This window comes from Apodemus sylvaticus, chromosome 12 (assembly GCF_947179515.1).
Source record: "Apodemus sylvaticus chromosome 12, mApoSyl1.1, whole genome shotgun sequence".
NCBI lineage: Eukaryota > Metazoa > Chordata > Mammalia > Rodentia > Muridae > Apodemus > Apodemus sylvaticus.
Genome location: NC_067483.1, coordinates 72,979,128 through 72,992,552, shown reverse-complemented (window position 1 = coordinate 72,992,552; position 13,425 = coordinate 72,979,128). Strand labels below are relative to the sequence as shown.

The window sequence follows — 13,425 nt, the reverse complement described above, 5'->3', positions numbered from 1 at the left end:
GCAAGGTTAAACCTCAGGAGGACAATGATGAAAATGAAGGATTTAGACTAAGACTGAATTCAAGGCATTTGCATACAAGTTCATTTTCCTCTCTCCCATCCAAGTAGACAGTTTCAAAAGTGGCAATATATCATTACTGAAATGTTTGTCTTGTAGCCTAGGCTGGTCTTGAACTTGGTATATAGCTTAGGCTGACTGCAAGTTTGCAATTATCCTCAGCTTTCCAAGTGTACCACCATGCCTGGCTTGGTTGTAGAACTTCAGTTAATCAATTAATTAATTACATTTTTCCAAGGGTCTTCTGCATCCTAGGTGGCCATAAACTTGCCATGTAGCTGAACCTAGCCTTGACTAGACCCTGATATTCTGCCTACCTCCCAAGAGCTGGCATCACAGGCACATATCACCATGCCAGTCATGATGTATTATGATTGTGCTAGTTTGAATAGAAATGGCTCCCATAGGCTCATAGATTTAAATGCTTGGTCACTAGGGAGTGGCCCTGTTAGGTGGTGTGGCCCTGTTGGAGTAGGTATGGCTTTATTGGAGGAGGTGTGTAACTGGGGTGGGCTTTGGAGTTTCAGAAGCTCAAGACAAGCCCAGTGGCTCCCTCTTCCTGCTGCCTGTGGATCTGGATGTAGAATTCTCGACTCCTCCTTGGGTACCAAATCTGCCTGTGTAGCATATAGTGCATCTTATCATCGTAACAGTGGACTAAACCTCTGAACCTGTAAGCAAATCCTGGTTGAATGCTTTCCTTTATAGGAGCTGCTATGGTCATGATGTCTGTTCACAGCAATAGAACAGTAACCATGACAGTGATGGTACTTGAAATTGCTCTAACTCTCCTGTCTCAGTCTGAGATCATTCCCCTTCTTAGCAATGTGATTAAGGAAGGGGGTGCTAGGAGAGATCAACAGGAAGTAATGTAAAAGCACACAGGAGCTGTATCTGGCTGTGTGCCTGAGTCTTAGGGATGAAGGAGGAGGAGGGGGTGTGGAACAACGGCTTACATTATAGTTGTCTCCCAGGATGAGATAGGCAGATGCAAGTTCTAGGAAGTAGTACAAGGCTTTGTTGTTTTCTTCTAAGGCTACAAAATGTTGGGCCAGGGGCAAGATGACAATCTGCAGCAGCTCCTCACACTGGCAGGATTCCAGAGGGATGATATCATCGGGAGACGATCGCATCGTTAGGATAACATTGTCAAAGAAATGCAAGACTTTTTCCCTTATTTCTGTGTTGCTGTTTAAATAGAAAGGAATAAGCAGGAGATCAAGAAATTACAGGCAAGGCACAGGTTTTGATGTGAAATCATTTTTGAAGACTAACAAAATCCAGTGTCGCTCTCACAGATTAGATGCACCATGGAGCCCCCGCCATTTCTCCTCTGGATCTAAGAGGCCCAAAGGCTTGATTGACCCAGTCAGAGTGAACCCAAGGGCAATTTTATAACAATTGCTTCGGTTCTGTCTGAAAACTCACATATGTAAGCCCAGTTGTGGTGGCGAATGCCTTTGATCCCAACACTTGGGAGGCAAAGATAGTGGATCTCAATGAGTTCGAGGCCAGCCCGGTCTACAGAGCAAGTTCTAGGACAGTCAAGGCTCCACAGAGAAACTATTCCATGGAGAAAAACAAATCAAAACAACAATGACAACAACGTCAACCACTTGCGTGCATACCTGAGATTCTCGGGGAATTTCTGTTTCTTAGGGAGCTCTGACTTAGCACAGATGACTTCCTCTTCATCAGCTAGAAAATAATTGAGCAAATGAGATGTTTTCCATACACCAAAGGCTCTTATTCCCTTTACCTAGTTAGGGACCACATTTCTCATCCCCCCACCCTCCCTGGGGGGCATCTCAGCTTAGAAAACGCCATGTGGTTCTTTTCTCGGGTAGAACCAGACGGTAAGTGACAGATGACCCTTTTGAAGGAGATGGCTTTCTACCCTGTTCTTTTCTTAGACAGGAAAGCAGCTAGCTCTGAATGGCCAAAGGAAAGAAAAACACCAACTAGGAGAAGCCCGAGTCTGTAGCTGTCTGCTGGGCCACTGGTCAAAATTTTCAGTGGATTATTACAAAAAGAGGAAAAAAAATTCCCATTCCGCTGTGTTGACCCACTGAAATGCTGGTTTGTTATAGTTGATAACTTTATCCTGACCCACTTAACACACAATAATTAAAACTGCAGCTTAATAATCATAAAGAGGAGACATTACCTATAGCAAAGAAATAGAAATGTACATATATGTACACATGTGCACATACATACATAGGTTGCTATGTTTTGAGATGTGGTCTTATGTTGCCCAGACTGGCCTTGAACTCAATATATAGCCAAGGATAACCTTAAATTTCTAATCTTCCAGCCTTCAGCTCCCAAGAATTAGGATTGCAAGAGTGCAGGGCTAAGATTTGAACTCAGAACTTAGTACATGCTAGGTAAGTACTCTACTGACTCTGACATACTTGGTCTAGGAAATACATATATTCTAGTCAAGTACTCCAAAGGCTAACTTTAGGAGATAATAGTCCTGAATTAGACATCTTATCTAATGAGACTTCAGTAGGTGAGATAGTCCCATGGGGGAGAAGACAGACTTCTCAGGAGGAAAGCAGCCCATCTCAGAGTATCTGCTAGTGACAGACGTGGGACTGCACCCTAGCCCTTTGGGCTTGAAGGTTAATGGATAATAGGTATAACTTCATAGATTTGTTTTGTTTCATTTGAGACAGAGTTTTACTATGCAAGCCAGGCTATCCTTGGGCTCTGTAGCCTAGGTTGGTTTTCTGTCCTCCACCCTCTTGCCTCAGCCTCCAGACACCTGAAGAGATCTTTTAGCTCACAGAAAGGCAACCTGAAGATTCTGTGCTCTTGTCCTTATAGAATAAACTCTCCACTCTCGTGGCTGTCAGCCCACATGCAGAGCTTCACCTCACTGTCAGCACAGTGCATTAGAACCCTCCCTCTTGGACTGCAGTCAGCTCTTTTCTTTGTAATGTCTGCAGCTCATCCAGTACCTCCCATTAGATGGCAGCAGTCACTGTGCCTTGGTTTCCTGGTACAGATTTTAATCAGTAGCATTCCACACATACACTGTTTTGTTGTTTGTTTTCTCTGAGACAAGACCTCAGGCTGGCTTTTCACTTCCTATCTAACCTCAAACTCCTGATCCTCCTGCCCTCGTCTTCCAAGTGTTGGGATCACAAGCATGTACAATACTCCTAGTTTTGTTAAAAAACACTCAGTTTTGTAACAGTAATAAATATATTTCCATTTTGAAAACTCATAATGTCAAAGCTAATAACTGGTAACAGTCAGCACTTGGCAACAATCACGTACGTTTCTCTGACACCTTATTTGCCCTGGTGGGATGAGATCTATACCACTGATGTCTCACCTTCCCTGAGTCTAAGCCCTTGGAGGACTTGACTCTAAGGTCCTGAACTTAAAGATGGCTTCTCTTCTTTTACATTTATTTACTTATGTGAGTGGTTGTATGCGCCACAGTGCACATGAAAAGATCTGTGGACAACATGTGGGAAGTGCTTAAATTTTTTCTAACACCTGGGTCCCAGGGATCAAGCTCAGTTGTCAGGTTTGATGACAATCACCTCTGCCTTCTGAGCCATCTTGGAGTCCCTGATCTCTCGCTTCTCCTCTCTCTCTCTCTCTCTCTCTCTCTCTCTCTCTCTGAAAAATGGGAGGCAGGACTGGGTATGATTGCAGATGACTGTAATTCCACCACTCAGAAGCATCACTCAGAAGTTCAAGGCCAGCCTGGTCTAAGTAGTGAGTTCCAGGCTAGCAGGGCTGTATAATGAGAGCCTGTCTCAAAAATGAGACACAGAGGGAAAAAAGGGGGGGGGGGGAGAAGAAAGTTAACTGACATCAAAGATGTTTATATGAAAAAGCCGTATGGAAACCTACTATTTTGTTAGGCGATAATTTCTTTTAATGATTTATTTTTATTTATGTGCATGGTGTTTTGCCTGCATGTATGTCCAAGAGAGGTTGTTGGATCCCCTGGAACTAGAATTATAGACAGTTGCAAGCTGTCATGTGGGTGGCTGGGGATTGAACCTGGGTCCTCCGGAAGGGCAGCCAGGGCTCTTAACCACTTTACCATCTCTCCAGCCCATAAGTTAATTATTAAAAAAAGAAAAGCATTTGAATGAAAGTACCCATATGAATGGAAAGTGTTGCTTCTACAAGTCAGTGTGCTAAACAGAAATGCCAGTACCAGGTGTGGGATAACTCCTTATGGTCAGCAAGGACCCAGAACCATTCCTCCACCCCATCCCCCTGGCCTCCAAAACAAAACAAAATAAAACCAGACTATTTCCATTGGTCTTGGTTACCCATCACAAATAGATAAGACCCTATTGCTGATGACACAGATAACAAAGCTGGAAACCAGCTGAGATCCTCCACCCTGCTGGCTAGCTTTCAAGGTACCTAAAGGTGCTTGTGGTGGTTTGAATATGGTTGGCTCAGGGAATGGCACTATCAGGAGGTGTGGCCTTGTTGGAGGAAGTGTGTCACTGTGAGGGGTGGGCTTTGAGATCTCCCTCCTAGCTGCCTGAAGACAGTCTGTTCCTGGCTTCCTTTTGGATGAAGATGTGGAACTCTCAGCTCCTCCAGCACCATGGCTGTCTGGAAGTTGCTGTGCTTCCTGCCCTGATGATAATGGACTGAACCTCTGAACCTGTAAGCCAGCCCCAAGTAAATGTCCTTTGTAAGAGTTGCTTTGGTCATGGTGTCTGTTCACAGCAGTAAAACCCAAATTAAGACAGTGCTGTCCAAAGTGCTGAGGGAGAAAAGTCAACCACAAACTCACCCAGGTGGGAAAACTTGTGAACGACAACACAAACCTGCCAAACAAGATGAGTCACTGGTGCAACTGAGGATGAATGTGAGGTAACCCTGCTCCATGAGAGGAATGTATGTCTAGTGCTGTGAACCTAGTCAAAGCTTACGGCTGGGTAGGTCAAGGTTATTGTTGCTTTGCTAAAATGACATGGTGTCAAGATGCCTTCTAAATATTTCTGTTTATACCCATAGATTAATGTTGTTCTCAGCCTTGGCCAAGGAAGCTTCTGTTTGTGTGGGTTTATTCTTTTTTTTTTTTTTTTATAATTAACGAACGCAGTCCCCCACTACCACAAATTATGCAGTCGAGTTTCCCGCATTTGGGGAAATTGCAGGGGTCAGCACACCCCAAGTGCAATGGGTGAGCCTCGCCCTGGGAAAACCACCTTCGTGATCATGGTATCTCCCCTGCCAGGTAAGTATGTGTGGGTTTATTCTTAATGTAGACTCTGAAAGCCGGATAAAGTACTGGCAATAAGAGACTATGGAGTGCTCACCCCTAAACAGGACATCTGTTTTGACTCCTTCAAGGCTTGAGGGATATCATGGAAGACATCCCACATGTCACCTGTGCTGGCTTGTTTTGTGTGTTTACTTGACACAAGCTAGAGTCATCAGAGAGGAAGGAGTCTCAGTTGAGAAAATGCCTCCAGGAGATCCAGCTGTCAGGCATTTTCTCAATTAGTGATCAATGCGGGAGGGCCCAGCCCATGGTAAGTGGTGCTATTCCTGGGCTGGTGGTCCTGGGTTCTATAAGAAAGCAAGCTGAACAAGCCACGGGAAGCAAGCGGTAAGCAGCACTCCTCCATAGCCTCTGTATCAGCTCCTGTGTCTAGGTTCCTGCTCTGTTTAAGTTCCTGTCCTGATTTCCTTTGGTGACGAACAGAAAAGTGGAAATATAAGCTCAACAAACCCCCTTTCTGCCCAACTTGCTTTTTGGTTATGGTATTTTGTCACAGCAATAGAGACCCTAAGACACTACCTCTCTGGTTTCCATCCCTTGCCGTGAGACATTTTGATTTAAGCTCAGGTACACTGAACTTTAGCTAGAGTCCTGTATGGAAATCACAGTGAGATGGACTCTGATACCCCAGGTACATTGCCAGTTCTTCCCTGGACCATTGGACCTATGGCACTGCTTGTATCCCAAACCCAGAGGGACTTGAAGCCTTTAAGGTCCAGAACCAATCCATATAGACCTCAGTCTCCCAGGGTTTCCCAGTAGGAGGTGGGACTTGTTAGAAGTGAAGTAAGTTTTACTTTTAAATCCTTGGGACTTCACCATCCTCTTGACGGTGTCCATATCCAAAGTGTTGAGTCGAATGTCCACTATGAAGTGGTGGTAAGGAATGAAGTCTGTGTTTCTGCAGTGGTTGCACCGATGGGCATTTTCTTCCAAAAAGCGGGCACATTTCAAATGCAAGACTTTCTTCTGGTCCTTGAGCCACAGTTCATAGGCTGTCTTCTGCATTATGGGTCTGCAGAACCGAAGGATGCGGCACTCAATCACATCCCCTTCCATTTCACGGAGCCCTTCCTCTTCACCGTGAGCTAGAAGGAACAAGAAGGGCCTTTTCAGCCAGACAGCAGGCAACAAGCCAGCTGCTCCTTTCTACTACACATTAGTTCTTAATCTCTCTCTCTCTCTCTTTCTCTCTCTCTCTCTCACTCTCTCTCTCTCTAAGATTTCTTTCTTTCATGTATGTGAGTACACTGTCACTGTCTTCAGACATACCAGAAGAGGGCATTGGATCTACAATGCAGATGGTTGTGAGCCACCATGTGGTTGCTGGGAATTGAACTCAGTACCTCTGGAAGAGCAGTCAGTGCTTTTTTTTTTTTTTTTTTTTTGGTTTTTTGGTTTTTTGGTTTTTTGGTTTTTTTGGATTTGGCTTTTCCGAGACAGGGTTTCTCTGTATAGCCCTGGCTGTCCTGGAACTCACTCTGTAGACCAGTCTGGCCTCAAACTCAGAAATCTGCCTGCCTCTGCCTCCCAAGTGCTGGGATTATAGGCGTGCACCACCACCGCCCAGCTCAGTCAGTGCTCTTAACCACTGAGTCATCTCTCCAGCTTCCCAGTTTTTAATTTCTGGTGGGTTGTTTTTGTTTTGTTTTAATTTTTGTGGTTAACAGGGGTTGAACCTAAGGCGTTGTGCAAGCTAAACTAGGGCTCCACCTTCTCACTATATCTCCAGTCCTCTCAGCCCTTCAATCTACATATCTCTCTAACCAAGGAGAAAATGCAGACTTTTTCTCAGGTGCTACTCACTTAGCCCGTCCTTGAACTTCAGGGCCAAAGAGCGATAATGAACCTCAAAGGTGGCCACATTTTGTTTTAAGGCTAGTTGAAGATCTTTGCTACTCCGGAAGCAATCAAAAACATTTGATTCCACTAGGGTGGCCAGGGCCTTGATCATCATCTTCATGTTCCAGCAGGGGAGAATCTCAAACAACAGCTCTGTGGTGAAAGTTAGGCCAATGATGGCAGCACATCTCACCAGCATCTGGTGGGAAAGGCTCATGCTGTCCAGCTGGACCAGAGAGATTTCTGCAGATAGAAAGTCATACATGGGACACTAGTTATCTACCATTATCAGATAGATGCATTCTAGAGGTAGACAACTGTCCCGAGCTACAATTCTTATTTATGGAAACCTAGTCAAGCCAAGCCAAGCCAAAAGAAGTAATTGTTTGATACCTTCTGCTGGGGATAGTTAAGGTACAGTTTCTATGATCTAATATATATGACATGAATAATACAGATCTGAGGGTATTATGGTTTAGTGTTAATGAATGACAAAGATGTGTGAAGATCAAGTCATGGGAGGCCACAGTAGTCAGGTGTCCCATTCTTGTGCTTTGAAGACTTCTTCAGTTGTCTTCACTGGCTGTTCTTCTCCATGAACCTGCTCAGTAGGAGCATAGGTTCTCTATCTGTTCAAGAGATCCATTTATTCCCATAACACACCTTATCATCTCTATTGCATTAGTATGTGTCAGAGAGCCCAGAGCTCCAATCCCAACTCTTCAACTATGTAGGCCCACATCTGCTTCACCACAGGACATGGCCGCTTGGGTTTTATGTGTACCTGGACTTTTGGTTTTCGTGTGCATGTGTGTGTATGTGCCTGTGCTTGTGTATGTGCCTGTGCTTGTGTATGTGTGTGTGCACGCACACGCACGTGTGTGTGTGTGTGCGCGCGTGCGTGTGTGTGTGTGTGTGTGTGTGCGTGTGTGTGTGTGTGTGTGTGCGTGTGTGTGTGTGTGTGTGTATGTGCGCGCGTGTGCATGTGCGTGCGTGTGTGCGTGTGTGCGTGTGCGTGTGTGTGTGTGTGTGTGTGTGTGTGTGTATGTGTGTTTGTGTTTCATCTGAGGTCTGAAGCATCCTGGGCCCTAAGCATCCTGGATAACTTGCTACATCCCCAGACCCATCTCGGGCTTTTAAAAAAAGATTGATTTATTTATGTGTGTGAGCCTGTGTCAGTACATGTGTACTGCATGCATTGGAGGCCAGAAGATAGTATCAGACTCACAGGAACTGGAGTTACAGGGGCTGTAAGTCGCCATGTGGGTCCTGGAAATGGAGCCCACTTTCTTTGCAAAAGAAGGAAGCACTCTCAATCATTGAACCATCTTTCCAGACCCCTTTCTGGACATTTTATATCCATTAGAGACAAAATTCGCATTTCTCTACTTGTCCACAGAACACAGGCAGGCAGAAGTTGAAAGTCAGTTTAGGAGCTCAGTGAACAAAACATAATAAAGACACCAAGTGTCCCTAGACCATTCTCCAAACCTTTAAAGTTACTTCTGGATGGCATGGCTGCATGCAGGCTACAAAGCTCATCCAAAGTCATCTTCCTTGAGTAGAGCAAAACATTACAGATATGAGCTGAAGGCGAGCTTGAGGTTTCAAAACCCCATGTCATTCCCAGTTCACCCTCTATCTACTTACGAATAAGGACATATACCATGCTCCAATGCCATGTCATGCCTGCCTGCTGCCATGTTCCCCACCACGATGGTCACTGGGCTCTAACCCTCTACAAATATGAGTCCAGGATTAAATGTTTTCTTGTATGATTGCCTTGACCATGGTGTTTTTGGTCATGACAATAGAAAAGTAGCTTAGGCAGTTTTTTTTCCCCCACAGAATCTTATATTCTCCCAACTCAACTAATCTGACTAACCTAAGTGTCAGAGAGCATCCTATCTTCACCTCCTCAGTGTTCGGACTAAAAATATGTGTCACCACCATGCCTGGCTTTTATTTATTTGTTTGTTTGTTTGTTTGTTTGTTTGTTTTTAAGTGAGTTTTGGGGCTTGACTGCAGGTCCTTCCTCAAGCCTGCACAAGCACCTTACCAACTGAACCACCTCCCCACTCTTCACACTCCACTTTGGCATGTATTCCAAAAAGCATTTGTTCAATGCAGACTGTGTACAGATGGAAGGAGGCTCCTAATCAGAGTGGGCAAAAACAAAAAAAACAAAAAACAACAACAACAAAAAAAAACCCAAGCCCACTGTGTGACCTGCCTCAGGCATGGGGGAACACAAAACGATACTCAAGGAACTTGGTTATCATCTTTTTTAGACATCCTACAAGAGACAAAAGTAAAACCTACAGGAAAGTGAATGCTACTTCAATTTTCTTTACCTTTTAGTGATGCTGGAGGTGACAAATTCTTCAGTCTGACACTACCTGCAAGGTAACAGACTTCTTTCCGTCCCTCAGATATGGAAGTATAAATATTCATGTCTTCTGTTGGCCTAACGGAATGCTCTAAAGGGGAGGCAAGAGGCATCGAAAGTTAAGATCATTATCCTGTCTTTGAAAAGATCCTATTTCCCTGAGAACTTTGAGAAATAACTCAGGTGAGAAAGGTTAAGCAGAGATGTGTTGGTTGGTTCACCAAATGTTCTAGAGCATCTTATTTTAAATAAAGCTGGGATGGAGAGATGGCTCAGTGGTTAAGAGCACTGACTGTTCTTCCAGAGGTCCTGAGTTCAATTCCCAGCAACCACATGGTGGCTGGCAACCATCTTTTATGGGATCTGATGCCCTCTTCTGGTGTGTCTGAAGACAGCTACAGTATACTCATAAATAAAATAAATAAATCTTAAAAAAAATCTTAAATAAAACTGATACATGGACCTCGAAAGTAACTCAAAATTACTTTATTTTCCTTTCTCACCCTCCAAAAGAAAAAAAATGGTACTACTGGTGTCTCTATAATACTTTTAATTTTAGAATTCACAGTAGGCCTGGCCTCCATCCTGCCACCTAAAGTAACACAGAGCTAGATGCTCATTCATATCCCTCTGAGCTTATTTGGGCTTGGCTATAGTCAGAGGGAGATCTAAAATGGTGAGGTTTGAGAAGAAACATGCCTAGGAAGATGGTCTACCTTTTCGTATAATACTTGGCAGGTGAAGTACAAAGAGAAAGTTGAATAAGCATAGTCAAGTCCCCCATCTCCTGAAGGGACAGATAAACCATGCACTCAAAGACAGCAAAGTAGTAAGTGGCTCATCAGGGAACACAGATGGTAAGAACTAGACAGCTCATATCAACATGTACTAATTATTTGTAATTAATTATTTGTTAAAGATGGTATCGGTTGGTTTTGTGTCAATTTGACACAAACTAGAGTCATCAGAGAGGAAGGAGCCTCAATTGAGAAGCTGCCTCCATGAGATCCAGCTGTCAGGCATTTTCTCATTCAGTGATCAATGCGGGTGGTACCATCCCCGGGACTGGTGGTCGTGGGTTCTATGAGAAAGCAGGCTGAGCAAGCCATGGGGAAGCAAGTCAGTAAGCAGCATCCCTCCATGGCTTCTACATCGGCTCCTGCCATCAGGCTCCTGCCCTGCTTGAGTTCCTGTCTTGACTTCCTTTTATAATGAACAGCAATGTGGAAGTGTAAGATGAATAAGCCCTTTCCTCACCCCAAGTCGCTTTTTGGTCATGATATTTCATGAAGCAGTAGGGACCCAAAGGCTTGCATGCAACATAATCTATGGCGGTGACCAGCATGAATATGCAATGTTCCCAGGCCTTTGGGTACACAAAACTAAGAGATAGATATCCAAGGAACACCAGGAAGCGCTAATAAGGAGGAGCATGTTGTTGAAATAAAGTCAAAGGAAGGGCTCATAAAGACCTTATCAGGGTGATGACATTTCCCCATGTTCGTTCTATCTATCTATCTATCTATCTATCTATCTATCTATCTATCTCTGTATCTCTATCTCTGTATCTCTGTATCTATCTGTTTATCCATCTCTGTATCTCTGTATCTATCCATCTATCTCTGAATCTATCACTGTATCTCTGTATCTATCTATCTCTGTATCTCTGTATCTCTGTATCTATCTATCTATCTATCTATCTATCTCTGTATCTATCACTGTATCTCTGTATCTCTATCTCTGTATCTCTGTATCTATCTATCTTTGTATCTATCTCTGTATCTATCTATCTCTATATCTATCTCTGTATCTATCTCTGTATCTATCTCTGTATCTATCTCTGTATCTATCTATCTATCTATCTCTGTATCTATCTCCGTATCTATCTCTGTATCTCTCTCTCTCTCTCTCTCTCTCTCTCTCTCTCTCTCTCTCTCTCTCTGTCTATCTATCTATCTATCTATCAGAGTGTACATTCTTTAGCCCAGGCCTGGCAGCCCAGGTTAGTTGGTTTTCTTACTCTTTAGGGCTTTAGATCTAATGCCTTCTCACTCTCCTGGAAGCCCCCTGGTCATCCAGGAAGCTGCCTGCAGCCTAGCCCTAAATCCTTGCCAACTTCTCTGGGCAAAGACTTAGTGAGAGAGTAATAGTGAGAAGAAGCCACTTCACTGAACATGTTATTCCAGGTCACGTTTGTCTTTTCCTCAGTCTCTGCTTGTTGAAAAACGAGAACTCTGTGTTGGTCGAGGTTTTTCAGCAATTCTTCACAGTAATACGGAATCCCGCAGCTCCCCTCCACCAGGTACCTTGAGAGAAGGCAGGGCAGAGCACTCACATGAAGAACCAATGGTCAGTAGAGAACAGACAAGTCTTCCCTGCTAAAGGTGCTTCAACTTGTTTTCAAGTTGGGAGGTTGATTTTTTTCCTCCTTTTGTTTTCAGTGACGGGGACTGTGTGCACTGGGCAAATCCTGTGACATCGAGCTGCCTGCTCCACCCGAATCTTACAGCTTAAGGTATGTAGCAGACACCTATGCTTCCAAAATTAAAACTACAAAATAAGGCTCATCCTTTGTCTCGCTTTGCTTCCTCATGCTGTAGGTAATAATTTTGATTAGTTTTTGGCTAGTATTGGCAATAATTCTTTAAAAGGGGGGAGGGGCAGGAAATGGATACTGGCAACTCAGCTCAGTGGTTAGAAACACTAGCTGTGCAGGCCTCACGACTTAAGTTTGATCCCCATGTGGAAGGAGAGAACCAACTCCTGAGGGTTGCACACACACACACACACACACACACACACACACACATACACACACACACATACACACACATACACACATGCATACACATCAAACTTAAAATATTATTTTAAAAAGTAAAATAGAGATGTTTGTTCAACTACAGGCTCTTGTTATTCTCTCATCATCATCATCATCATCATCACCATCATCATCTCTCTCTCTTTCTCCTTTCTGTTTCTCTGTTTCTGCATACCTGGTGCTCTCAGAGGTAATTGGATCCCCTGGAACTGGAGGTACAGATGGATGCAAGCTCACCTTATGGATGCTGGGAACCCACCCCTGTCCCCTGGAGGAGCAGCCGGTGCGCCTACCTGCCGAGCCCTCTCTCTAGCCCTTGGCTTACTTTTTTGCTTAGGTGAAAGGCACCACGCATGCTAGGTTATGCCTCCCTTTTGTTTGTTTTGTTTTTCATTTCACAATGGACCCTAGTCAACTCTCTCTGTCAGTAGATCTTTCTCATTCCCTTTTGTTACTATATCACAATCCGTTCGATGGATTCACCCTACTTTGCTGAACTTAACCCCTTAGGGGTGGATATTTGAGTTGTTCTCGGGGTTTTATTAATATAAGTTAGGGCCTCGAGGAAAACTTTGTGCATCATTTTTAAGATTTTTGTCATACATTTGAGATAGATTCCTAGAAACGTTAGGATTGGTAGATCAGATGGGAAGTTTGGCTGGAGACTTTGGTCAGTAGTAGAAGTGTCTGCCTTGTCTCTGTGTAAGGGACCTGGATCTAGGAGACAGGAGGAGGGAGAGGGAACACCGAGTATGACTCCATACACTTGCATTCCCAGCGCTTGGGGAGATAAGGAAGGAAGATCCCAAGTTCAGGCTGGACCATATAATAAGATCTTGTCTCAAAAAGATCCCAAAACATGGGCTAAAGGGATAGCTCAGCAGGTAGCAATGGTGCTGCCTGAGGAAGACTGGAACTCAAGCCCCGAGAACCCCTGTAAAGAGCTTGGAGCGACCACACATGCAGGCGGGGGGTGGGGGTAGTTTCTAACCTAGCTGTAGGGTCTGTGAGAGGCCCTGACTCAAGATAATA

General features: G+C 44.2%; 1 protein-coding gene and 1 non-coding gene across 2 annotated transcripts in view; both read right to left on the bottom strand.

The window, feature by feature from the left end:
* Adcy10 (adenylate cyclase 10) overlaps positions 1-13,425 on the bottom strand; it is a 66,193-nt gene that overhangs the window by 15,704 nt on the left and 37,064 nt on the right. The window contains exons 17-22 of the mRNA XM_052200615.1: positions 11,742-11,878; positions 9,538-9,663; positions 7,148-7,426; positions 6,139-6,429; positions 1,686-1,755; positions 1,014-1,245 (exon numbers count right to left, since the gene is read on the bottom strand). Coding sequence (XP_052056575.1) covers positions 1,014-1,245; positions 1,686-1,755; positions 6,139-6,429; positions 7,148-7,426; positions 9,538-9,663; positions 11,742-11,878 — 1,135 coding nt within the window. The remainder of the gene's footprint in view (positions 1-1,013; positions 1,246-1,685; positions 1,756-6,138; positions 6,430-7,147; positions 7,427-9,537; positions 9,664-11,741; positions 11,879-13,425) is intronic.
* LOC127698020 (U1 spliceosomal RNA) lies at positions 5,140-5,301 on the bottom strand. The gene has a single exon (XR_007980663.1). It is a non-coding gene; the product is annotated as a U1 spliceosomal RNA (small nuclear RNA).